The sequence below is a fragment of the Salmo salar genome, chromosome 20 (assembly GCF_965601325.2).
Source record: "Salmo salar chromosome 20, fSalSal1, whole genome shotgun sequence".
NCBI classification, from domain to species: Eukaryota; Metazoa; Chordata; class Actinopteri; order Salmoniformes; family Salmonidae; genus Salmo; species Salmo salar.
This window is the reverse complement of record NC_138310.1, coordinates 87,505,332-87,533,193: the sequence shown is the minus strand read 5'-3', so window position 1 is coordinate 87,533,193 and position 27,862 is coordinate 87,505,332. Positions and strand designations below refer to the sequence as shown.

The 27,862-nt window shown below is 42.9% G+C and overlaps 1 protein-coding gene across 1 annotated transcript; it reads right to left on the bottom strand.

The window, feature by feature from the left end:
- Positions 1–738: 738 nt before the first annotated feature.
- On the bottom strand, positions 739–11,399 carry LOC106581493 (succinate receptor 1). Its single transcript, XM_014163570.3, has 2 exons — positions 11,326–11,399; positions 739–2,120 (listed from the first exon to the last, which is right to left on the bottom strand). Exons 1-2 carry the CDS (start codon positions 11,326–11,328, stop codon positions 1,167–1,169), a joined length of 957 nt encoding a protein of 318 aa, XP_014019045.2. The 5' UTR covers positions 11,329–11,399; the 3' UTR covers positions 739–1,166.
- Between the last annotated feature and the right edge of the window lie 16,463 nt (positions 11,400–27,862).

The window sequence follows — 27,862 nt, the reverse complement described above, 5'->3', positions numbered from 1 at the left end:
TGCAATATTCTAAGTACATAGCCCAGGCATCACGGGCTCGCTATTTAGACACCCGGCAAGTTTAGCACTCACCATAATCATATTTACTATTATAAAAGTTTGATTACCTTTTGTTGTCTTCGTCAGAATGCACACCCAGGACTGCTACTTCAATAACAAATGTTGGTTTGGTCCAAAATAATCCATCGTTATATCCGAATAGCGGCGTTTTGTTCGTGCGTTCCAGACACTATCCGAAATAGTAAAGAAGTGTCACGCGCTTGGCGCAATTCGTGACAATAAAATTCTAAATATTCCATTACCGTACTTCGAAGCATGTCAACCGCTGTTTAAAATCAATTTTTACGACACTTTTCTCGTAGAAAAGCGATAATATTCCGACAGGGAATCTCCTTTTCGGCAAACAGAGGAAAAAATCCCAAAGGCGGGGGCGGTCGGGGTCACGCGCATAAGCTAGTGTCTCTTGATCGGCCACTTGAGAAAGGCGATAATGTGTTTCAGCCTGGGGCTGGAATGACGACATTCTGTTTTTTCCCGGGCTCTGAGAGCCTATGGACGACGTGGGAAGTGTCACGTTAGAGCAGAGATCCTTAGTAAATGATAGAGATGGAAAAGAAGTTCAACAAATGGTCAGACAGGCCACTTCCTGTAAAGGAATCTCTCAGGTTTTGACCTGCCATTTGAGTTCTGTTATACTCACAGACACCATTCAAACAGTTTTAGAACATTTTGGGTGTTTTCTATCCATATGTAATAAGTATATGCATATTCTAGTTACTGGGTAGGAGTGGTAACCAGATTAAATCGGGTATGTTTTTTTATCCAGCCGTGTCAATGCTGCCCCCTAGCCCTAACAGGTTAAGTGAGAGAGACTTTGTTATTTTTTTTCAAACAATCAATCTTTATTATCAAGAATAGCAATAAAGGAGCTGGTCAACGACCACCCGTAGGTGACTTGTTGAGAGCCCAATAATACAAGAAATGCTGAGGTCTTATATAGTAGACATAAAATTGCTTATCATAGCTAGTTCCAACCCTCCCCGGCAGATCGGGGCATCACAACATTGGTTAAATATGCCTACATGATTAATATTACAGACATACCATAATATTTTCCCAGACACTGTGTGTGTGTGTTTGTGTTTGTTTGTGTGTCCAACAGGATCTCACATTGCGGTCCCTGTCATTTGTTCTAGCTGTCTCACCAGGCTTCTGATCTTGGCCAATAGGAGATCTCTGAACTTGTCTCCCATGAAGAAGTAGAACACAGGGTTAATAACACTATGGACGAATGCCACCGGCCTGGTCAGGATGTATGCACTCTCTATATATATCTTGTGGCAGTCAGACAGCCCTGCCCAGGGATGCCGCGACGCTATCCTCACATTCCTCAACAAATGATAGGGCAGATACAGTACCAGAAACATGGCCGCTACAGCAGAGACCACCCGTACGGGCCGGCGGAACGATGTCCCCGTGCCCTGAATCACTTCCGCCTGGACACGGAGAAGCCGGTTGATGTGGTAGCTGAAGAAGCCAAGCCCCAGCAGAGGCAGCAGGTAGCCAGTCACCGTCAGGCCCATGCTGTATCCCAGCAAGTTCTCCATAACCCCCAGGCTCCCAAAGTCCTTACATAAGCTCCAGTTCCCTTTCTGCATGTCCTGGACCATGTAGAACATTAGGGGGGCCACCTGCATGTTAACTGCCACCCAGGTCATGAGAGACAAGCAGAGGGCCGCCTTGTTGGTCAACAGGAAGTGAAGTCGTGACGGGTGCCGTACGAGCAGGAAGCGGTCCATGCTGACCCACACCATGAAAAGGATGGAGGAGTAGAGGTTGGTATGGAGGATATAGCGGTTGATGATGCAGCCGAAGACGTTGTCTTCTGATTGGGCGTTGGCGTACAGGTAGGAGAGGCGTGGCAGCGTGCACAGAAAGATGAGATCAGAGACAGCGAGGTTGAACAGGTAAACATTGGTGCTCTTCCACTCTGGCAGGCAGAACACATAACCCAGGACCACCAGCAGGTTGCTTGGGAAACCCAGGGCAAACTCCAGGGCATAGGCGGGAGTCAGGTAGTACTCCAACAGGAAGTCATTTAGCATTGTACAGTTATACACCTGGAGAGGAGAGGAGAGGAGAGGGGGAGATGAGAGAAGAGGAGTGCTGGCACTAAAACCGCACTCAATGAGCTGTATACCACCATAAGCAAACAGGAAAACGCTCATCCAGTGGCGGCACTCCTAGTGGCTGGGGACTTTAATGCAGGAAAACTTAAATTGGTTTTACCTCATTTCTATCAGCATGTTAAATGTGCAACCAGAGGGTAAAAAATTCTAGAACAACTTTTCTCCACGTAAAAAACTCTCCCTTGCCCTCCATTTGGCAAATCTGACCATAATTATATCCTCCTGATTGCTGCTTATAAGCAAATATTTAAGCAGGAAGCACAAGTGACTCGGTCTATGAAAAAGTGGTCAGATGAAGCAAATGCTAAAGTTCAGGACTGTTTAGCTAGCACAGACTGGAATATGTTCCAGGATTCATCCAATGTTATTGAGGAGTATACCACCTCAGTCATCGGCTTCATCAATAATTGCATCGACGACGTCGTCCCCACAGTACACTACTGTTCAAAAGTTTGCAGTCACTTAGAAATGTCATTGTTTTTTAAAGAAAAGCACCTTTTTTGTCCATTAAAATAACATCAAATTGATCAGAAATACAGTGTAGACATTGCTAATGTTGTATATGACTATTGTAGCTGGAATCGGCAGATTTTTATGGAATATCTACATAGGCAACCTACGTAACAGCCAGTTGAATCCTGTGGCGCGAATCCAAGACTCTCGTTAATATAACCACACTGTCCGATTTCAAAAAGGCTTTACAACAAAAGCAAAACATTAGATTATGTCAGCAGAGTACCAAGCCAGAAATAATCAGACACCCATTTTTCAAGCTAGCATATAATGTCACAAAAACCCAGAAGACAGCTAAATGCAGCACTAACCTTTGATGATCTTCATCAGATGACAACCCTAGGACATTATGTTATACAATACATGCATGTTTTGTTCAATCAAGTTCATATTTATATCAAAAACCAGCTTTTTACATTAGCATGTGACATTCAGAACTAAATGAATCACCACCACACACTCGATCACATTTCTTGAAAGGTATTATTAGAATAGATAACAGAGTGAAGGGACTCCAAGAAAAAGGCAGAGCTGAACAGATTTTCTTTAATATCCAGTATTCAACATTCACTTTGGGATCTTGTAAAGTTTAAGATTCCCTCTGTAGAGCCGTTTGGTAACAGAGTGGCCTTTCACCAGGGAGATGGCAACCCTGAAAAAATTGACAACTTGAGAAATTGAAACTAATATTCCGGGGAATTTACTAACAATTTACTAAATTACTCACGATAAACGTTCACAAAAAGCATAACAATTATTTTAAGAATTATAGATACAGAACTCCTCTATGCACTCGATATGTCCGATTTTAAAATAGCTTTTTGGTGAAAGCACATTTTGCAATATTCTAAGTACATAGCCCAGCCGTCACGGGCTAGCTATTTAGACACCTGGCAAGTTTAGCCTTCACCAAAATCAGATTTACTATTATAAAAGTTTGATTACCTTTTGTTGTCTTCGTCAGAATGCACTCCCAGGACTGCTACTTCAATAACAAATGTTGGTTTGGTCCAAAATAATCCATCGTTATATCCGAATAGCGGCGTTTTGTTCGTGCGTCCCAGACACTATCCGAAATGGTAAATCAGGGTCGTGCGCATGGCGCAATTCGTGACAAAAAAATTCTAAATATTCCAATACCGTACCTTAAAGCATGTCAACCGCTGTTTAAAATCAATTTTTATGCAATTTATCTCGTAAAAAAAGCGATAATATTCCGACCGGGAATCTCCTTTTCGGCAAACGGAGGAAAAAACACAAAGACGGGGGCGACCAGTGCACGCGCCTAATGCCCATTGTCCCTTGATCGGCCACTTGAGAAAGGCGATAATGTGTTTCAGCCTGGGGCTGGGATGACGACATTCAGGTTTTTCCCGGGCTTTGAGAGCCTATTGGAGCCGTGGGAAGTGTCACGTTACCGCAGAGATCCTTTGTAATTGAATGAGATGTCAAAGAAAGACAATAAATGGTCAGACAGGCCACTTCCTGTAAAGGAATCTCTCAGGTTTTGACCTGCCATTTGAGTTCTGTTATACTCACAGACACCATTCAAACAGTTTTAGAAACTTTGGAGTGTTTTCTATCCAAAGCCAATAATTATATGCATATTCTAGTTACTGGGCAGGAGTAGTAACCAGATTAAATCGGGTACGTTTTTTATCCAGCCGTGTCAATACTGCCCCCTAGCCCTAACAGGTTAATGCTGGTCCGACCAATCGGATTCCACGCTTCAAGATTGCTTCAATCACGTGGACTGGGATATGTTCCACGTAGCGTCGGACAATAACATTGATGAATACACTGATTCAGTGAGCGAGTTTATTAGCAAGTGCATCGGTGATGTTGTACCCACAGCGACTATTAACCTGTTAGGGCTAGGGGGCAGCATTGACACGGCTGGATAAAAAACATACCCGATTTAATCTGGTTACCACTCCTACTCAGTAACTAGAATATGCATATACTTATTACATATGGATAGAAAACACCCTAAATTTTCTAAAACTGTTTGAATGGTGTCTGTGAGTATAACAGAACTCAAATGGCAGGTCAAAACCTGAGAGATTCCTTTACAGGAAGTGGCCTGTCTGACCATTTCTGGAACTTCTTTGCCATCTCTATCATTTACTAAGGATCTCTGCTCTAACGTGACACTTCCCACGTCTTCCATAGGCTCTCATAGCCCGGGAAAAAAGAGAATGTCGTCATTCCAGCCCCAGGCTGAAACACATTATCGCCTTTCTCAAGTGGCCCATCAAGAGACACTAGCTTATGCGCGTGACCCCGACCGCCCCCGCCTTTGGGATTTTTTCCTCTGTTTGCCGAAAAGGAGATTCCCTGTCGGAATACAATCGCTTTTCTACGAGAAAAATGACGTAAAAATTGATTTTAAACAGCGGTTGACATGCTTCGACGTACGGCAATGGAATACTTTGAATTTTATTGTCAGGAATTGCGCCAAGCGCGCGACACTTCTTTACTATTTCGGATAGTGTCTGGAACGCACGAACAAAACGCCGCTATTCGGATATAACGATGGATTATTTTGGACCAAACCAACATTTGTTATTGAAGTAGACGTCCTGGGTGTGCATTCTGACGAAGACAACAAAAGGTAATGACATTTTTATAATAGTAAATATGATTATGGTGAGTGCTAAACTTGCCGGGTGTCTAAATAGCGAGCCCGTGACGCCTGGGCTATGTACTTAGAATATTGCAAAATGTGCTTTCACCAAAAAGCTATTTTAAAATCGGACATATCGAGTGCATAGAGGAGGTCTGTATCTATAATTCTTAAAATTATTGTTATGCTTTTTGTGAACGTTTATCGTGAGTAATTTAGTAAAATGTTAGCGAATTCCCCGTAAGTTTGCGGGGGGTATGCTAGTTCTGAACGTCACATGCTAATGTAAAAAGCTGGTTTTTGATATAAATATGAACTTGATTGAACAAAACATGCATGTATTGTATAACATAATGTCCTAGGGTTGTCATCTGATGAAGATCATCAAAGGTGAGTGCTGCATTTAGCTGTCTTCTGGGTTTTGGTGACATTATATGCTGGCTTGAAAAATGGGTGTCTGATTATTTCTGGCTTGGTACTCTGCTGACATAATCTAATGTTTTGCTTTCGTTGTAAAGCCTTTTTGAAATCGGACAGTGTGGTTAGATTAACGAGAGTCTTATCTTTAAATGGCTGTAAAATAGTCATATGTTTGAGAAATTGAAGTAATAGGATTTTGAAGATTTTGAAAATCGCGCCACAGGCTGGCAGTGGCTGTTACGTAGGTGGGACGAATTCGTCCCGCCGGTCCCATAGAGGTTAAAACCTTCCCCAAACAGAAACCCTGGATTCATGGCAGCATTCACGCAAAACTGAAAGTGCGAACCACTGCTTTTAATAAGGGCAAGGCGACCGGAAACATGACTGAATACAAACAGTGTAGCTATTCCCTCCGCAAGGCAATCAAACAAGCTAAGCGTCAGTATAGAGACAAAGTATAGTCACAATTCAACGGCTCAAACACGAGAGGTATGTGGCAGGGTCTACAGTCAATCACGGACTACAAAAAGAAAACCAGCCCCGTCGCGGACCACGATGTCTTGCTCCCAAAAAAACTAAACAACTTCTTTGCTCGCATTGAGGACAATACAGTGCCACCGACACGGCCCACTACCAAAAACTGCGGGCTCTCCTTCACTGCAGCCAACGTGAGTAAAACATTTAAACATGTTAACCCTCGCAAGGCTGCCGGCTCAGACGGCATCCCCAGCCGCGTCATCAGAGCTTGCGCAGACCAGCTGGCTGGTGTGTTTACGGACATATTCAATCAATTCTTATCCCAGTCTGCTGTTCCCACATGCTTCAAGAGGACCACCATTGTTCCTGTTCCCAAGAAAGCTAAGGTAACGGAGCTAAATGACTATCACCCCGTAGCACTCACTTCCGTCATCATGAAGTGCTTTGAGAGACTAGTCAAGGATCGTATCACCTCCACCCTACCTGACACCCTAGACCCACTCCAATTTGCTTACCGCCCCAATAGGTCCACAGACGACGCAATCACACTGCACACTGCTCTAACCCATCTGGACAAGAGGAATACCTATGTAAGAATGCTGTTCATCAACTACAGCTCAGCATTTAACACCATAGTACCCTCCAAACTCGTCATTAAGCTCGAGACCTTGGGTCTCGACCCCGCCCTGTGCAACTGGGTCCTGGACTTCCTGACGGGCCAACCCCAGGTGGTGAGGATAGGAAACAACATCTTCACCCTGCTGATCCTCAACACTGGGGCCCCACAAGGGTGCGTTCTCAGCCCTCTCCTGCACTCCCTGTTCACCCATAACTGCGTGGCCATGCACGCCTCCAACTCAATCAAGTTTGCAGACGACACTACAGTGGTAGGCTTGATTACCAACAACGACGAGACGGCCTACAGGGAGGAGGTGAGGGCCCTCGGAATGTGGTGTCAGGAAAATAACCTCACACTCAACATCAACAAAACAAAGGAGATGATCGTGGACTTCAGGAAACAGCAGAGGGAGCAGCCGCCTATCCACATCGACAGGACAGTAGTGAAGGTGGAAAGTTTTAAGTTCCTCGGCGTACACATCACGGACAAACTGAAATGGTCCACCCACACAGACAGCGTGGTGAAGAAGGCGCAGCAGCGCCTCGTCAACCTCAGGAGGCTGAAGAAATTTGGCTTGTCACCAAAAACACTCACAAACTTTTACAGATGCACAATCAAGAGCATCCTGTCGGGCTGTATCACCGCCTGGTACGGCAACTGCTCAGCCCACAACCATAAGGCTCTCCAGAGGGTAGTGAGGTCTGCACACCACACCTGCCCTCCAGGACACCTACACCACCCGATGTCACAGGAAGGCCAAAAAGATCATCAAGGACAACAACCACCCGAGCCACTGCCTGTTCGCCCCGTTATCATCCAGAAGGCGAGGTCAGTACAGGTGCATCAAAGCTGGGACCGAGAGACTGAAAAACAGATTCTATCTGAAGGCCATCAGACTGTTAAACAGCCATCACTAACATTGAGTGGCTACTGCCAGCCACTTTAATAATAAAACATTTGATGTAATAAATGTATCACTAGCTTTTTAAACAATGTCACTTTATATAATGTTTACACACTACATTACTCATCTCATAAGTATATACTGTACTCTATACCATCTACTGCGTCTTTCCTATGCTGTTCGGCCATCACTCATCTATATCTTTTATGTACATATTCTTATTCATTCCTTTACACTTGTGTGTATAAGGTAGTTGTGAAATTGTTAGATTACTTGTTAGGTATTACTGCATTGTCGGAACTAGAAGCACAAGCATTTCGCTACACTTGCATTAACATCTGCTATCCATGTGCATGTGACAAATAAAATGTGATTTGATTTGATTTGATTGGACTTATCATGTGTAACGGCCGTCTGAAAGAGTAGACCAAGGCGCAGCATGGATAGTGCTCATCATGTATTTATTTCTGGTGAACACTTAAACAAAATAACAAAAACGACAGCCAAACAGTTCTGTCAGGTAATACTCACGAAACAGAAAATAACCACCTACCAAACCCAAAGGAAAACAGGCTACCTAAGTATGGCTTCCAATCAGTGACAACGATGTACAGCTGTCCCTGATTGAGAGCCAGGCTAAAACAAAGAAATACAAAAACATAGAAAAAAGGACATAGAATGCCCACCCTAGTCACACCCTGGCCTAACCAAAATAGAGAATTTAACCCTCTCTATGGCCAGGGCGTGACATCATGTCAACGTCATACTTTCAAAATCTTAGCTAGCAAGCTAGACAAGCAGTCATCCTCATGAATCAGGTCAACAATTGACTGGAAAATACTTTTCCATCCTTGTCATATGAAGAGAAATTATAGATTAAACGTATCGGTGCTCATCTGCCATTGAACATAAACATTACACAACAAGTTGCACATCGCAAGTTGAACAATGAGTGGTTTGAAAGGAATCATTGGCTAACTGCAAGCGTTGCAAAGCAATCACTACCCTGCAATTCAGTGTAGACGGTGTGTGGTCCAAGTCTGGGTTTAAGGGTCTCTTTTCCTAGTTTATTAAAAGGATAAACATTCACATGCAATGCCATGGGCTAGAAAAGGTTGAATACATTGGCCATGCTGTCAATCCAGCATGGCTTCTGCCGCGTTCAAAACAACTGGAAACTCAGAACTCATAAATCCTAGACTTCAGTGAGTTCAAGACAACCGGGAACTCTGGAAAAAAATTATCTCTGACTGGGAAAATACCTTTTGAACAGTCATCCAACTCAGAATTATAAGTTGGGAACTCAGGCCTCTGTTACACCTGCTCCCGCTCCCCCTCGCTGGCGCTTACGTGCTCCTGCTACCATCAGTACGCACACCTGCCTTTCCCCATCACACGCATCAGCGTATTATTGGACTCACCTGGACTCAATCACCTGTTTATTACCTCCACTATATTTGTCAGTTCCTCATCTCTGTTCCCCGCTGCTGCAATGATTGTCGAATGTTGTTGTTTTGCCCGTGTGCTGACGCTGTGCCGGTCTTGTTTCATGTCTGTTCCTTATTAACTGTTGACTCCCCTGCTACCTCCTTCTCTTCTCTGGCGTCGGTTCTTACAGCCTCTTTCTAGAGCTCCGACCTCAAGATAACTGAAGTCATGATTCGACCTTGTTTTTTTCTGAGTTCCCATTTGTCTTGAAAGCACCATAAATCCCGAGAATGCCAGACTTTGATGACAAAGTTTGGTGTAAAAAAAATTCACACCACCTTCCTGTTCAATTGTCAATAGAAACCACATTTGTTCAAGCAAGCTAAGTTTTTTAAAAAGGCAGTAAATGAGGCTGAATGAACTGTTTTGCTGTCAGACAAGGCTCCGCTGATAACCAGGTGTAGCGGTGGTACGGATTCACTGCATGGTTCTGAAAAGAAAGCTCTGCTGTTGGAACAGCTTTATGTAGGCCCTAACAGTTTGTGGGCACCGTTTGTCACCGTTATAGTGCAATTAATGTATTGTTTAGTGATGTGTAGTGCCTTTGCTGGCATGCATCAACAACAAAAATGTAGTTTCCACCACCAAGATTTACGTGCTAAAATAGCCACTGAATATTACCTCGACTTACCTGTTCCCCCGCACATTGACTCGGTACCGGTACCCCCTGTATACAGCCTCGTTATTGTTACTTTATTATTTTTCTTATCATCATTTGGTAAATATTTTCTTAGCTCTATTTCTTGAACTGCATTGTTGGTTAAGGGTTTGTAAGTAAGCATTTCACGGGAAAGTCTACACCTATTGTATTAGGCGCATGTGACAAATTTGATTTTGATTTGGTTTGCTTTTCTTATTCACACGTTAATGTGGTGGATCACTTACTGGACTTTTTACATTGACTCATTTCCTCATTTCCATGTTACTGGTGTTTACTTTGTGTCTCTTCTCTTCATCACTTGATCTGTGTATTACATTATTTTACATTGACTCATTTCCTCATTTCCATGTTACTGGTGTTTGTTTACTTTGTGTCTCTTCTCTTCATCACTTGATCTGTGTATTACATTGTTTTACATTGACTCATTTCCTCATTTCCATGTTACTGGTGTTTACCTTGTGTCTCTTCTCTTCATCACTTGATTTGTGTATTACATTGTTTTACACTGCACTATGTTTATTTATTTTATACAGTACCAGTCAAAAGTTTGGACACACCAACTCATTCACAGGTTTTTCTTTATTTTTTACTATTTTTTACATAAGAGAATGCCAAGAGTGTGCAAAGCTGTCATCATTGGCAAAGGGTGGCTACTTTGAAGAATCTTAATCTTAAATATAAAACATATTTTGATTTGTTTAACACTTTTTTGGTTACATGATTCCATATGTGTTATTTCATATTTTTGAGGTCTTCTCTATAAGGAGAAATATGAGGGAAAACCCTTGAATGAATAGGTGTGTCCAAACTTTTGACTGGTACTGTATATCTAATAGGTCTGCAAATGTATTTGTCTGGTTATTTATAGAGAGGTGCACCTGTGTAATGATCATGCTGTTTAATCAGCTTCTTGATATGTCACACCAGTCAGGTGGATGGATTATCTTGGCAAAGGAGAAATGCTCACAAACAGGGAGGTAAACAAATTTGAGAGAAATAAGCTTGTTGTGCATTATTTCAGCTCATGAAACATGGGACCAACACTTTACATGTTGCGTTTATATTTTTGTTCAGTAATAAATAACATTCGGTCCTTAACCTCAACACTGTAGCTATTTCATTCACTAACCTTGACTCACTCTCGCATCTAGTGCATCAATAATACAAGTGCCGCATTCTATTATGTGTTAGTAGATACCATAGGCAGTGTACAAACGTCAATAAATACAGCCAACCTAACCTTCAACTTTCACAAACTACTGTACCAATCAGTACAGTGGGTCTCATAGAGATTTTATTTTTTATATAAACGTGTGATTTCACAGTGAAACATGACATAACATATTGGCATACATTTGATAAATAATTTAAGATATCTCAATCATCTCTTCTTTATGACATATTATTTAATTAACAGGTGTGTCTTACCATTGTTCTGTCTTGTGTGGTAGGAGTCTTTTGTAGGCAGTGAATGAAGCTACTGTATTTTGACTGCAAACAGGCTGCAAACTAATCAATACTGGCTGGCTGAGGAAAGTGCTGACTGTTTCAACAGAGAACACCTTTTTGCATTGTGGCTTTACAAGCAGACATGTTGGAACATGCAAACCAGTTAGGCTCAAATAAAACTTATCATAGATTAATTTAGTAAATATGTTTCATATGTTGTGGTTTTGGCTTGCTAATGAATCAGGTTACATAGATATTTGCATTTGTCCTTGTGCCATTCATTCTGTATGAGGAGTTATCAAGATGGTCTCATTGTTAGCATATTAAAGCATATATCTTGATATATGCTAGCATGCATCGAAGGATATGACACACATGGAAGTTGGTGTTATTTTGCAACCTACAGTGTTGCACTTGGAAGGCAAAGATTCCAATCAATGACGCAGCAGCCATCAATGACCCAGCAGTGCATGGCATATTTTGGCAACAGATGTAGTAAGGTGCACTAACCACATAGTCTACTTGGAAACAGAGAGAGCATGAAACATTTACAGATGCAGTGAAATATATTGGCACCTTTACATGTTCCACTATTTATTTTTAAATACGTTGAAATGGAAAAATAAAATAAAAACATTTGGTGTTTTAAATGTGTATTTGTTTAATTTACAACCGCACAGGACAAACAAACAAACATACATGAAATTGACATTTTTCACATCAACTTCAAAATTGTCCTGTACTAAATAATTCTAAATTGTAATTAATTTGGTTGGAGGCAATTTTGATCTTTTACTGTGCACTTTAACTCACCTGTGGTTAGTTGCAGGTGCCTACAGGGTAGAAATAGCAATTCAACCAGTTAAGAATAAGTACAAAATACAGAATATTCTTCTCCACTGCACTACATTGTAACTTTTTCTGAAGATAGAGTGAGATACATGAAAACCATCTCCCATCAATGACCCAGCAGTGCATGGCATATTCTGGCAACAGAGATGTAGTAAGGTGCACTAACCACATAGTCTACTTGGAAACAGAGAGAGCATGAAACATTTACAGATGCAGTCAAATATATTGATACAGTATGTAGTGACTGATGCTGGAGATGAGAAGCTGGTACGGGAAGTGAACATTTATTCACGAACAGACAGGTAGAAACTGTGTTAGCACAGGGGTAGACAACGGCAAATGACAATTAATGCTGGGGAGGGGGGGGCAGGTGTGCGTAATGATGGTAGTAAGAGTGTGTAATGCTGGGGAGGGGGGGGCAGGTGTGCGTAATGATGGTAGTAAGAGTGTGTAATGCTGGGGGGGGGGCAGGTGTGCGTAATGATGGTGGTAAGAGTGTGTATTTCTGGGGAGGGGGGGCAGGTGTGCGTAATGATGGTGGTAAGAGTGTGTAATGCTGGGGGGGGGGCAGGTGTGCGTAATGATGGTGGTAAGAGTGTGTAATGCTGGGGGGGGGGCAGGTGTGCGTAATGATGGTGGTAAGAGTGTGTAATGCTGGGGGGGGGGCAGGTGTGCGTAATGATGGTGGTAAGAGTGTGTAATGCTGGGGAGGGGGGAGCAGGTGTGACAATATATGTATTTAGCTTTTTCTGCAGAGAGAGGGAGAGGTGAAAATATGTGTGTCCTTAAACCACCTGTTGTAGGAGTGACAGTTGTTTATGTCAGAGTCTAAGCCTCTAGATGGTGATATCTGCTAAGTTTACAGATGCATTTTTTTATTATTGTAATAATGTACAACTGAGTGTACAAAACATTAAGAACACCTACTCTTTCCATGACATACTGACCAGGTGACTCCAGGTGAAATCTATAATTCCTGATTGATGTCACTTGGATTGTGTGTGTGTGCCATTCAGAGGATGAATGGGCAAGACAAAATATTTAAGTGCCTTTGAACGGGGTATGGCAGTAGGTGCCAGGTGCACCGGTTTGTGTCAAGAACTGCAACACTGCTGGGTTTTTCATGCTCAACAGTTTCCTGTGTGTATCAAGAATGGTCCACCACCCAAAGGATATCCAGGCAACTTGACGCAACTGTTGAAAGCAGTCAACATGGGCCAGCATCCCTGTGGAACGCTTTTGACACCTTGTAGAGTCCATTCCCCGACGAATTGAGGCTGTTCTGAAGGAAAAAGGAGAGGGTGCAACTGAATGTTAAGATGTTCTTAATGTTTTGTACACTCAGTGTATTAATGAACAAATGCATGCCACGTACGAACACACAGACACAAGGGACATCCACATTAAACCACCCTCCCAAAACCACTCTGGTTTAGCTTCAGTCAAGGCTGCTGCATTTCTTAAAGGCCAAGCTAAAAAACTAAAGCCAAATGAGGAAATTCAGTACCCCTTGAAGCCGTCTTCATAAATCTCTCACCGGGATTTGATTACTTTACCAGTACTCCTTGTTCAGTCATGTTACCTAATTAGCTAGTGTTACGGGAATTTTCGAATCCCAATGATAATACTTAACAATCAATAAGCCTTGAATAATCCCCAAGGTTTGTAAGACACTGGGTTAATAATAATTAGGCAAGGACTCAGCATTCTGCAAAAGGTTTGTACAGTTTATTCAGAGAACGTTCTAAAGTCAAAAATTAGGACTCAGTCACACATATTCCTATCTTTAGACCACTCCCTTCTCAAACAACCAGTACTTTTCCACTCACCACAAAGAACCATAAAACTTGCCACATTCATCAGGGCTTTCACCTCCTCTCCCCCTTTATGACCCTCTTTGTTTGAAACCCTCCAATGAAAATCCATTACCTACTCTACAACTTCACTTTGTTTACATCCCTACTAAAGGATATAACCTCAAAGTTTTACAATCCTAACCGATCTCCCCATATCCTGATTTTATCTTCCCATCATTCTCAAACATACAACCCTATTCTATAATTTCAGAGTGGAACAGTTAAGTCATTTTCCTAACACATACAAATTATTCTAACACTAGCTAGCTAACAACCTGGTTACTTTACCAGTACCCCTTGTTCAGTCATGTTACCTCATTAGCTAGCTAGCTAACAAACTGGTTGCTTTACCAGTACACCTTGTTCAGTCATGTTACCTCATTAGCTAGCTAGCTAACAACCTGGTTGCTTTACCAGTACACCTTGTTCAGTCATGTTACCTCATTAGCTAGCTAGCTAACAAACTGGTTGCTTTACCAGTACACCTTGTTCAGTCATGTTACCTCATTAGCTAGCTAGCTAACAACCTGGTTGCTTTACCAGTACACCTTGTTCAGTCATGTTACCTCATTAGCTAGCTAGCTAACAACCTGGTTACTTTACCAGTACACCTTGTTCAGTCATGTTACCTCATTAGCTAGCTAGCTAACAACCTGGTTACTTTACCAGTACACCTTGTTCAGTCATGTTACCTCATTAGCTAGCTAGCTAACAACCTGGTTACTTTACCAGTACACCTTGTTCAGTCATGTTACCTCATTAGCTAGCCAGCTAACAACCTGGTTACTTTACCAGTACACCTTGTTCAGTCATGTTACCTCACTAGCTAGCTAGCTAACAACCTGGTTACTTTACCAGTATATTTAAACATTGGGTTGCACAGAAAGAAAGGAAAAGGGAAAGCTTATTTAGAAGAAGAATGATCATAGCAATGAATGACAGACTGATCTCTTGCATGACATAGCTCACAAACTTGACGCTCTTAAAGAGACAGTGTAGATTTTTCAATGTAATACATCTCAATAGGGCTAGTGAGAGAAAGGTCGCTGGTTCGAATCCTTGAGCTGACTAGGTGAACAATCGGTGGATGTGCCCTTAACCCTAATTGCTCCTGTAAGTCACTCTGGATAAGAGTGTCTGATAAATGACTAAAATGGAGCATTTTTACACAATATAGAAACCTAATTACACAAATGACTTTGTATTTTCAATGAAAGGTATTTGTATCAACACTTAAGTTGGGAACAACAGTGCTACTAATGCCCTGGTCATAAGATGGACCATTAAGCTATTTAATTGTAACTATTTTTTAAAACAATTATCTGATGAAACATTGAATTTGGCCTTTATTGCTATTATCCCACAAAAACATATTGACTAATACATTCATATATGGCAATTAAAATAAATAAATCATAAGGACATATGGTTTGAGGTGTCTGAAATGCATCTGACAGATATAGGAAATTTGCATGTGTAAAATAAGTGTAGCCCTGGAGTAATAAAATGTAGCCCTGGTGCGGCAAGTACCCTAGTGGTTAAGAGCGTTGGGCTAATAACTTGAAACATTACTGGTTCAAATCCCAGACCCGATTAGGTGGAAAATCCATTCATGCACACTTGAGCAAGGCACTTAATCTCAATTGAATGTGTAAAATGCACTGGATAAGAGTGTCTGCTAAATGGTTCCCAAAAACTATATTCATTTTCATAAATGTTTTACTGCACAGTCATGGGTAAGCCTTCCCACGAGTCCTGTGAAGCTTGTGGGCCTTGTAGAGCAAAACACGTCCCTGTTCATGAGGGTCTAAAGCTTTCCATATTAGTTTGTAGTTCAAACCGGTCAGACTTTACTGATTTTTTGGGGATTATTATTGGTCAGACAAACAGCGCTATACTTCAGCCACCTTCCTACACAGATGCGGAAGGCTGCCATTGGTGGACGTGGTGGATTGAGACGCAGCCCATACAAAAACCAGGAAGTCTCTAACTTAATCAGATGTATTTTTATTAATAAACAGCGATTAAAATATTTAAAAAATGGTGATTGTGCCCGTGCGAGGACATTGTCTCTAGGGGGGAATACATGAGGGGGTTGGCTATAAAAACCAATAACAAAATAACTTTTCTATGAACCTTGGTCTGTTATCACTTTCTGTCTATGAACCTTGGTCTGTTATCACTTTCTGTCCAGGAACCTTGGTCTGTTATCACTTTCTGTCCAGGAACCTTGGTCTGTTATCACTTCTCGTCTAGGAACCTTGGTCTGTTATCACTTTCTGTCCAGGAACCTTGGTCTGTTATCACTTCTCGTCTAGGAACCTTGGTCTGTTATCACTTTCTGTCCAGGAACCTTGGTCTGTTATCACTTTCTGTCCAGGAACCTTGGTCTGTTATCACTTCTCGTCTAGGAACCTTGGTCTGTTATCACTTTCTGTCTATGAACCTTGGTCTGTTATCACTTTCTGTCTATGAACCTTGGTCTGTTATCACTTTCTGTCCAGGAACCTTGGTCTGTTATCACTTTCTGTCCAGGAACCTTGGTCTGTTATCACTTCTCGTCTAGGAACCTTGGTCTGTTATCACTTTCTGTCCAGGAACCTTGGTCTGTTATCCCTTTCTGTCTAGGAACCTTGGTCTGTTATCACTTTCTGTCTATGAACCTTGGTCTGTTATCACTTTCTGTCTATGAACCTTGGTCTGTTATCACTTTCTGTTCAGGAACATTGGTCTGTTATCACTTTCTGTCCAGGAACCTTGGTCTGTTATCACTTCTCGTCTAGGAACCTTGGTCTGTTATCACTTTCTGTCTAGGAACCTTGGTCTGTTATCACTTTCTGTCCAGGAACCTTGGTCTGTTATCACTTCTCGTCTAGGAACCTTGGTCTGTTATCACTTCTCGTCTAGGAACCTTGGTCTGTTATCACTTTCTGTCCAGGAACCTTGGTCTGTTATCACTTTCTGTCTAGGAACCTTGGTCTGTTATCTCTTTCTGTCTAGGAACCTTGGTCTGCTATCACTTTCTGTCCAGGAACCTTGGTCTGTTATCCCTTTCTGTCTAGGAACCTTGGTCTGTTATCACTTTCTGTCTATGAACCTTGGTCTGTTATCACTTTCTGTCCAGGAACCTTGGTCTGTTATCACTTCTCGTCTAGGAACCTTGGTCTGTTATCACTTTCTGTCTAGGAACCTTGGTCTGTTATCACTTTCTGTCTAGGAACCTTGGTCTGTTATCACTTTCTGTCTAGGAACCTTGGTCTGTTATCTCTTTCTGTCCAGGAACCTTGGTCTGTTATCACTTTCTGTCCAGGAACCTTGGTCTGTTATCACTTTCTGTCTAGGAACCTTGGTCTGTTATCACTTCTCGTCTAGGAACCTTGGTCTGTTATCACTTTCTGTCTAGGAACCTTGGTCTGTTATCACTTTCTGTCTAGGAACCTTGGTCTGTTATCACTTTCTGTCTAGGAACCTTGGTCTGTTATCTCTTTCTGTTCAGGAACATTGGTCTGTTATCTCTTTCTGTCTAGGAACCTTGGTCTGTTATCTCTTTCTGTCTAGGAACCTTGGTCTGTTATTTCTTTCTGTCCAGGAACCTTGGTCTGTTATCACTTTCTGTCCAGGAACCTTGGTCTGTTATCTCTTTCTGTCCAGTGTTGTATTGGGTTGACTGGGGTGGCTTTCCCTTGTCATCCTTAATCAACTTTTTCTTGAAACAAACCAATCGAGCTTCCCAGGAATTGAGCTTGAGCTTTATTTGAGCTTCCCGGGAAAATATTGACCTAGGAAGAAACAATAACCGATGGGGCGGGGCTTAGCTTTCGGTTGAATTGCACAACATGCGTTTATTAGCTTGTCTAATCACATTTAACTCTTGTTGGCCAATACAGAGAGATGAGCACCAAAGTTTAGTAGCTGTCAGTATGTAGACTACCCTTGTATTGCACCACAGTGCTCTCTGGTGTCAGGATACAGCAGATACTATGATGATATAATGCCCTAGGAGTGGTTATAACTGCTTATAGAAAGTGTTATAATGGACTACAAGGTAGCCTGCTATCAATGCAGTCATACTGCAATATATATGTTTACCTCATAGGAAGGTGGAGAACAATGAGGTCCTGTAAGCAAATCAGAAACTAGTAAACAGTAAGTGGTAAAAAAAACACATTCTATAATTTACAGTGTTGGTTAAAGCTGGAGGTTAATGGTGTTTTTTTCACAAGGTCATGTTTCTAATGCATTATGATTGACTACAGCATTGTTCATGTAGATAATTTTATCCTCAGATCAACTCTCCAATTATGTGTCGTGGTGAGTAGGCAGAAGCTTTAGCGCTCACATCAACAAAACATCTCTCTTTCTATTAGATAGACACAATACATTACTTTCCCCCTCTCCAACCCCCCCTTGCCCTTGCCCTCCCCCTCTACGTTTCCCGTGGGTCAGGTTGCACGCACGCACGCACGCATGCACGCACACACACACACACACACGCGCACGCACACGCACACACACTGTGAGTTGGTGTCATTCCTTAATGGGTACAAATCTTACACCCGACTTGTAGCATTGTGAGTGCTCCCTTAATCCAGAAGAGGGCAGCATAAGCCTCCTGCTGCAGGTTGATATAGTGAACTAAAACAGATAGATACTATAGGGAACTAAGACAGAGAGATACTATAGGGAACTAAGACAGAGAGATAATATAGGGAACTAAGACAGATAGATAATATAGGGAACTAAGACAGAGAGATAATATAGGGAACTAAGACAGATAGATAATATAGGGAACTAAGACAGAGAGATAATATAGGGAACTAAGACAGAGAGATAATATAGGGAACTAAGACAGAGAGATAATATAGGGAACTAAGACAGAGAGAGAATATAGGGAACTAAGACAGATACTATAGGGTACTAAGACAGAGAGATACTATAGGGAACTAAGACAGATAGATACTATAGGGAACTAAGACAGAGAGATAATATAGGGAACTAAGACAGAGAGATAATATAGGAAACTAAGACAGAGAGATAATATAGGCAACTAAGACAGAGAGAGAATATAGGGAACTAAAACAGAGAGACAATCTATCCTCTTTGTGTGAGTCTGTATGTGTGCTGCTCCATGTTCAGTAGCATATCCGCCAATAAAGGTGAAATGTGAGACTTTCATCATTCCTTGTCACGACTACTCCCTTTGGCCTTGTCCAGCTGATAACAGGGGGAGATGTGAGACTACTCCCTTTGGCCTTGTCTAGCCTCTTGAGGATACCCTAGGATAGGGGGCGCCACAGCGCATTTTGAAAAAAATTTGTTCCCATTTTCAACTGCCTACTAATCAAACTCAGAAGCTAGGACATGCATATACTTATTATATATGGATAGAAAACACCCTAAAGTTTCTAAAACTGTTTGAATGGTGTCTGTGAGTATAACAGAACTCATATGGCAGTCAAAACCCCGAGACCGATTGAACCAGGAAGTGGAATTCTGAATTGTGGACTCGACTTCTCATCTTTCCCTATTAATCACACCGTTAACAATGGTTCAGTGAGCACTTCCTATTGCTTCCACTAGATGTCGCCAGTCTTTTCACAGTGGTTTGAGCCTTATACAGTCGAAACTCAGTGAATGAGACGCATTGGAAATTGGTCACAGGGGATGGGCCATCACCATTATGACGCCGGCGGCCCTGTCTACCCCCACCTTTGGAAACGTTTTAAAACACTCTACAACCGTCCCCGTTGAATCTGATTGGCTCTCTTGGTGTTACAGGCCCTGAAGATTAATGTTTTACAACGTTTGACATGTTTGAACGAACCTAAAGGCGGGAAAATCTCATTTTATCCGAAACTGCAGCCCTGCGCACGTCGGAGAATTTGGAGAGAGCCCTAGGACGCGCTACCAACAGCAGGCTAATGGAAATGAAGGATGGACTTTTTCGACCGAAAATACATCTGTTGTGGACCTGGGATTCCTGGAAGTGCTTTCTGATGAAGACAACTAAAGGTAGGCGATTATTGACAATATTATACAAGATGAGATGTGACATGCGATTGTTCCAAGATGGCGCCGAGCTCGGTATATTAGCTCATTTTCTCAGTATCGCATCTCCTTTTATCGCAAAGTGTGATTACCCAGTAAAGTTAATTTAAAATCTGGTATGACAGGTGTTCTCAAGAGATATTCATCTATAAATGTTAGATTGACAATATAAATTTAAAAATCGTTTTCGAATAATAATTTAGGGAATTGTAGCACTGTTTCCCGGGACGCATTTGAGGGGAAAATAGTTAGTCAACGTCAGACGCCGATGTAAAATGCTGTTTTTATATATAAATATGACCTTTATTGAACAAAAGAATGCACGCATTGTGTAACATGATGTCCTAGGTGTGTCATCTGATGAAGTTTGTAAAAGGTTAGTGCTGCATTTAGCTGTTTTTTGGTTATTTGTGATGCAAGTGGTTGGTCGGAAAATGGCTATGTTGCTGCTTTTTACGATGGACTCATCTAACATAATCTAATGATTTGCTTTTCCTGTAAAACCTTTTTGAAATCGGACGACGTGGGTCGATTCAGGAGAGGTCTATCTATAAAACAAACAAAAAAAGATATAAAATTTTTTTGTTGTTGAAATTATTATTTTTTTTAATGCTAATTGGCGATATGATTTTTTGCTGGATTTTGATCCCGCTGACGGGATGAGATGCTGAAGAGGCTAGCTGATAAGAGGGGGAGATGTGAGACTACTCCCTTTGGCCTTGTCCAGTTGATAAGAGGGAATATGTGAGGCCCTGACAACTGAAGCATCACACCTTGTGCTGGGCTCCAAGAGATGAGGCCAGGGCGTATTGGGTGTGTCGCTACATACAACCTGGTTCATATCCAGGCTGTATCACAACTGTCTGTGATTGGGAGTCCCATAGGGCGCTGCACAATTGGCCCAGTGTCGTCCGGGTTTGACTGGTGTAGGCCGTCATTGTAAATAAGAATTTGTTCTTAACTGACTTGCCTAGTTAAATAAAGGTTAAATAAAAATAATTAGTCTAGTGCCTTGTTGTAAATAGGATGCATGTTTTGGAATATTTTTTATTCTGTACAGGCTTCCTTCTTTTTACTCTGTCAATTAGGTCATTATTGTGGAGTAACTAAAATGTTTTCTCCCATCACAGCCATTCAACTCCAACTGTTTTAAAGCCACCATTGGCCTCATGGTGAAATCCTGGAGCAGTTTCCTTCCTCTCCGGCAACTGAGTTACACGATCCAAAGTGTAAATAATAACATCACCATCCTCAAAGGGATATTCAAAGTCAGTTTTTGTTTTACCCATCTACCAATAGGTGCCCTTCTTTGCGAGGCATTGGTGTCATATGCGTCGTTGTAGGGAGCGGACCAAACTGCAGCAGGTATAGTGAACATCTTCTTTTTATTAGAAGGAAAAACCAAAACTACACTTACACAAAACAAACGACAAAAAAAACAGTCCCGTAAGGTGCTCAGACTATACAGGGAAACAACCACCCACAAACACAAGAGAAAATAAACCCACTTAAATATGGCCTCCAATTAGAGGCAACGACAACCACCTGCCTCTAATTGGAGGTCGTTCCAAAACCCCGACATAGAAATAGAAAACCCAGATAAACACATAGAAATAGAAAATATAGAACAACACCAAAACCCCCGAAACACACAAAACAAACACCCTCTGCCACGCCCTGGCCACACTACAATAACAAACAACCCCTTTTACTGGTCAGGACGTGACAACTGGAAAACATCCCTGGGTTTTAGGGTTGAATATGTATTTGAAATTCACTGCTTGACTGAGGGACCTTACAGATAATTGTGGGGTACAAAGATGAGGTAGTCATTCGAAATCAAACACAATTACTGCACACAGAGTGAGTCCATGCAACTTAGTATGTGATTTGTTAAACAACGTTTTACTCCTGAACTTATTTAGGCTTGCTATAACAAAGGGCTTGATTAAATATTGACTCAAGACATTTCTGCTTTTTAATTTTTTTTATTTGTAAAAATGTCACAAAACATAATTCCACTTTGACATTATGGACTATTGTTTGTAGGCCAGTGACCAAAAAATTCTAAAATCAATCCATTTTACATTCAGGCTGTAACACATTTTTTGGGAAAAATTCTAGGGGTGTGAATATTTTCTGAAGGCACTGTACATTTAAGGTTAAGGTTACAATTAGGGTTAGGTGTTAGGTTCAGGAGTTAGAGTTAGGTTTAGGGTTTGGGGTTAGGTTCAGGAGTTAGAGTTAGGTTTAGGGTTTGGGGTGAGGTTTAGGAGTTACACACACACACACACACACACACACACACACACACACACACACACACACACACACACACACAAACCTCTAAAAGGTAAAAGTCTAAGCCGTTGGGATGGGGAAGGGGGTCAACAAATGGAATTGTTTTAAGATGGTCATACCGTTGACCATTTAGCTATTTGACTGAAGGACCCCTTCAGGTATAAAAAATATATTGACAAATTATTTGATAAAATAAATAATTTGGCCTTTACTACTGTAGCCCAGAGAAATGCACTGAATAACGCATTCATAAATGACAAAAAAGACAGGTTTTTGAAGTGTTTTGTCCAATATCTAGAAGATATAAGAGAGGTCACCTACCTCCATACTTCGTATGGGTTACCTTCCCCCCCGGTCCCGTGACACATATGGGAGCCGTAGAGCAAATTGGAGAACACCATCGTGAGAGTCTCCCCTTTCCATAGAGGGGTCATACAGTTCAGATGCTACAGAGGTGTTCGTGAGAAGACCGATTTTTGGAATGTCTCATGGTCTGACAAGCACCTCTGTTGCACCAGCCACCTTCCAATGCAGATGCGGAAGGCCAGACATAGACGGATGTGTTGGATTGAGACGCAGCCCATGCAAACAAAACGGATATCTCTAGCTTAATTAAACCGATGGATTTTCATGGGGAATTTTATATTATGTTTCTTAGATTGACGCACAGGTGTGTCAACAGACTCTTCAGGATTTGACCTTTCATATCTCACAATACAATAATCAATACTTGTCAATTTTTATCACATCAATGCCCAAAACATAAAAATGATCAACATATTTAGACATGACATCAAATATTAACAAGTAAAGATATTAGACATTTACTACTACAGATGTGGGATCTTAATTAAATAAACGTCAGTTAGTGCTAAATACGGCTGCTAGAATCCTGACTAGAACCCCAAAATTGTATCATATTACTCCAGTGCTAGCCTCCCTACACTGGCTTCCTGTTAAGGCAACGGCTGATTTCAAGGTTTTACTGCTAACCTACAAAGCATTACATGGGCTTGCTCCTACCTATCTTTCCGATTTGGTCCTGCCGTACATACCTACACATACGCTACGGTCACAAGACGCAGGCCTCCTAATTGTCCCTAGAATTTCTAAGCAAACGGCTGGAGGTAGGGCTTTCTCCTATAGAGCTCAATTTTTATGGAATGGTCTGCCTACCCATGTGAGAGACGCAGACTCAGTCTCAACCTTTAAGTCTTTACTGAAGACTTATCTCTTCAGTAGGTCCTATGATTAACCTGTTAGGGCTAGGGGGCAGCATTTGCACGTCTGGATAAAAAAAATGTACCCGATTTAATCTGGTTACTAATCCTACCCAGTAACTAGAATATGCATATACTTATTATATATGGATAGAAAACACTCTAAAGTTTCTAAAACTGTTTGAATGGTGTCTGTGAGTATAACAGAACTCATTTGGCAGGCAAAACCCTGAGACATTTTCTGACAAGAAGTGGATACCTGATGTGTTGTATTGACTTTAAACCTATCCCATTGAAAAACACAGGGGTTTAGGAATATTTTGGCACTTCCTATTGCTTCCACTAGATGTCACCAGCCTTTACAAAGTGTTTTGAGTCTTCTGGAGGGAGATCTGACCGAACAAGAGCCATGGAACGATGATGTCCCATTAGACACCTGGCGCGCGAGTTCATGTTGGGTACCCTCGTTCCAATACGTTATAAAAGAGTATGCATTTGTCCACCTTGAATATTATTCATGTTCTGGTTAAAAAAGGCCCTGAATGATTTATGCTATACAACGTTTGACATGTTTGAACGAACGGAAATATATTTTTTCCCCTCGTTCATGACGAGAAGTCCGGCTGGCTTAGATCATGTGCGAACAAGACGGAGATTTTTGGACATAAATGATGAGCTTTTTTGAACAAAACTACATTCGTTATGGACCTGTGATACCTGGAAGTGACATCTGATGAAGAGAATCAAAGGTAATGGATTATTTACATAGTATTTTCGATTTTAGATCTCCCCAACATGACGTCTAGTCTGTATCGCAACGCGTATTTTTCTGGGCGCAGTGCTCAGATTATTGCAAAGTGTGATTTCCCAGTAAGGTTATTTTTAAATCTGGCAAGTTGATTGCGTTCAAGAGATGTAAATCTATAATTCTTTAAATGACAATATAATATTTTACCAATGTTTTCTAATTTTAATTATTTAATTTGTGACGCTGACTTGACTGCCGGTTATTGGAGGGAAACGATTTCCTCAACATCAATGCCATAGTAAAACGCTGTTTTTGGATATAAATATGAACTTGATAGAACTAAAAATGCATGCATTGTCTAACATAATGTCCTAGGTGTGTCATCTGATGGAGATTGTAAAAGGTTAGTGCATCATTTTAGCTGGTTTTATGGTTTTGGTGACCCTGTCTTTGACTTGACAAAACATTACACACAACTCTTGTAAATGTACTGTCCTAACATACTCTAAATTTATGCTTTCGCCGTAAAACCTTTTTGAAATCGTAAAACGTGGTTAGATTAAGGAGATGTTTATCTTTCAAATGGTGTAAAATAGTTGTATTTTTGAAAAATTTGAATTTTGACATTTATTTGGATTCAAATTTGCCGCTCTTGAAATGCACCTGCTGTTGATGGAGTGCACCACGGGTGGCACGCTAGCGTCCCACCTAGCCCATAGAGGTTAAGTATAGTCTGGCCCAGGAGTGTGAAGGTGAACGGAAAGGCTGGAGCAACGAACCGCCCTTGCTGTCTCTGCCTTGCCGGTTCCCCTCTTTCCACTGGGATTCTCTGGCCTCTAACCCTTTTACAGGGGCTGAGTCACTGGCTTACTGGTGTTCTTCCATGCCGTCCATGGGAGGGGTGCGTCACTTGAGTTGGTTGAGTCACTGACGTGGTCTTCCTGTCTGGGTTGGCGCCCCCCCCTTGGGTTGTGCCATGGCGGAGATCGTTGTGGGCTATACTCGGCCTTGTCTTAGGATGGTAAGTTGGTGGTTGGAGACATCCCTCTAGTGGTGTGGGGGCTGTGCTTTGGCAAAGTGGGTGGGGTTATATCATGCCTGTTTGGCCCTGTCCGGGGGTATCATCGGATGGGGCCACAGTGTCTTCTGATCCCTCCTGTCTCAGCCTCCAGTATTTATGCTGCAGTAGTTTATGTGTCGGGGGGCTAGGGTCAGTCTGTTACATCTGGAGTATTTCTCTTGTCTTATCCGGTGTCCTGTGTGAATTTAAATATGCTCTCTCTAATTCTCTCTTTCTCTCTTTCTGTCTTTCTCTCGGAGGACCTGAGCCCTAGGACCATGCCTCAGGACTACCTGGTATGATGACTCCTTGCTGTCCCCAGTCCACCTGGCCGTGCTGCTGCTCCAGTTTCAACTGTTCTGCCTGCGGCTATGGAACCCTGACCTGTTCACCGGACGTGCTTGTTGCACCCTCGACAACTACTATGATTATTATTATTTGACCATGCTGGTCATTTATGAACATTTTAACATTTTAACATCTTGACCATGTTCTGTTATAATATCCACCCTGCACAGCCAGAAGAGGACTGGCCACCCCTCATAGCCTGGTTCCTCTCTAGGTTTCTTCCTAGGTTTTTGGCCTTTCTAGGGAGTTTTTCCTAGGGAGTTTTTCCTAGCCACCGTGCTTCTTTCACATACTTTGCTTGCTGTTTGGGGTTTTAGGCTGGGTTTCTGTACAGCACTTTGAGATATCAGCTGATGTACGAAGGGCTATATAAAAATAAATTTGATTGATTGATTAATTTGATCACTCTGTAACGGGTTGGCAGTCGTGGTGAAGGAATGAGGCACAAAACCAAAAAGAAGGGAAAACCAAAAAGGGAATCAGTGGTAGCTAATAGGCCAGTGACGACGACCGCCGAGCGCCACCCGAGCAGGAGGGGGCGCCACCGTCGGTGGGAATCGTGACAGTACCCCCCTCCTGACGCGCGGCTCCCGCAGCGCGCCGACACCGGCCTTGAGGACGACCCGGAGGGCGAGGCGCAGGGCGATCCGGACGGAGGCGATGGAAATCCTTCAACATGGATGGGTCCAAGACGTCCTCCGCCGGCACCCAGCACCTCTCCTCCGGGCCGTACCCCTCCCAGTCCACGAGGTACTGCAGGCCCCTCGCCCGGCGTCTCGAGTCCAGAATGGCCCGTATGCTGTACGCCGGGGACCCCCCGATGTCCAGAGGGGATGGAGGGACCTCCGGCACCTCATCTTCCTGCAGGGGACCAGCTACCACCGGCCTGAGGAGAGACACATGAAACGAGGGGTTAATACGGTAATAGGAAGGGAGTTGTAACCGATAACACACCTCGTTTATCCTCCTCAGGACTTTAAAGGACCCCACACACTGCGGCCCCAGCTTCCGGCAGGGCACGCGGAAAGGCAGGTTCCAGGTCGAGAGCCAGACCCTGTCTCCCGATACAAACACGGGTGCCTCACTGCGGTGGCGGTCAGCATTCCTCTTCTGCCGTCCACTGGCCTCCTTCAGGGAGTCCTGGACGGCTCTCCAGGTCTCCTTGGAGTGCTGTACCCAGTCCTCCAACGCAGGAGTCTCGGTCTGGCTCCGGTGCCATGGTGCCAGGACCGGCTGGTAACCCAAAACACACTGAAAGGGTGACATGTTAGTAGAGGAGTGGCGAAGTGAGTTCTGGGCTAACTCAGCCCAGGGAATGTACCTCGCCCACTCCCCTGGCCGGTCCTGGCAATACGACCTCAGAAACCTGCCCACCTCCTGGTTCACCCTCTCCGCCTGCCCATTGCTCTCGGGGTGAAAACCGGAGGTCAAACTGACCGAGACTCCCAGCCACTCCATAAATGCCCTCCAGACCCTGGATGTGAACTGGGAACCTCGATCAGAGACAATGTCCTCCGGCACCCCGTAGTGCCGTTAGACATGGGTAAATAGGGCCTCCGCAGTCTGCAGGGCCGTAGGGAGACCGGGCAACAGGAGGAGACGGCAGGACTTAGAGAACCGATCCACAACCACCAGAATCGCAGTGTTCCCCTGAGAGGGTGGAAGATCTGTCAAGAAATCTATAGACAGGTGCGACCATGGCCATTGTGGAACAGGGAGGGGCTGTAACTTCCCTCTCGGTAGATGCCTAGGAGCCTTACTCTGAGCGCACACCGAACAGGAAGAGACATAGGACCTCACGTCCATAGCCAAGGTGGGCCACCAGTACTTCCCCCTGAGACTCCGCACTGTCCTCGCCACACCAGGATGACCCGCAGTAGGTAGCGTGTGCGCCCATTGAATCAATCGATCATGAACACCAAGCGGCACATACATGCGACCCACGGGAACCTGCGCAGGCGCAGGTTCCAACACTAATGCCCGCTCGATGTCCGCGTCCACCTCCCATACCACCGGTGCCACCAGCCTAGACGCTGGAATGATGGAAGTTGGATCGATGGGCCGGTCCTCCGTGTCATAGAGA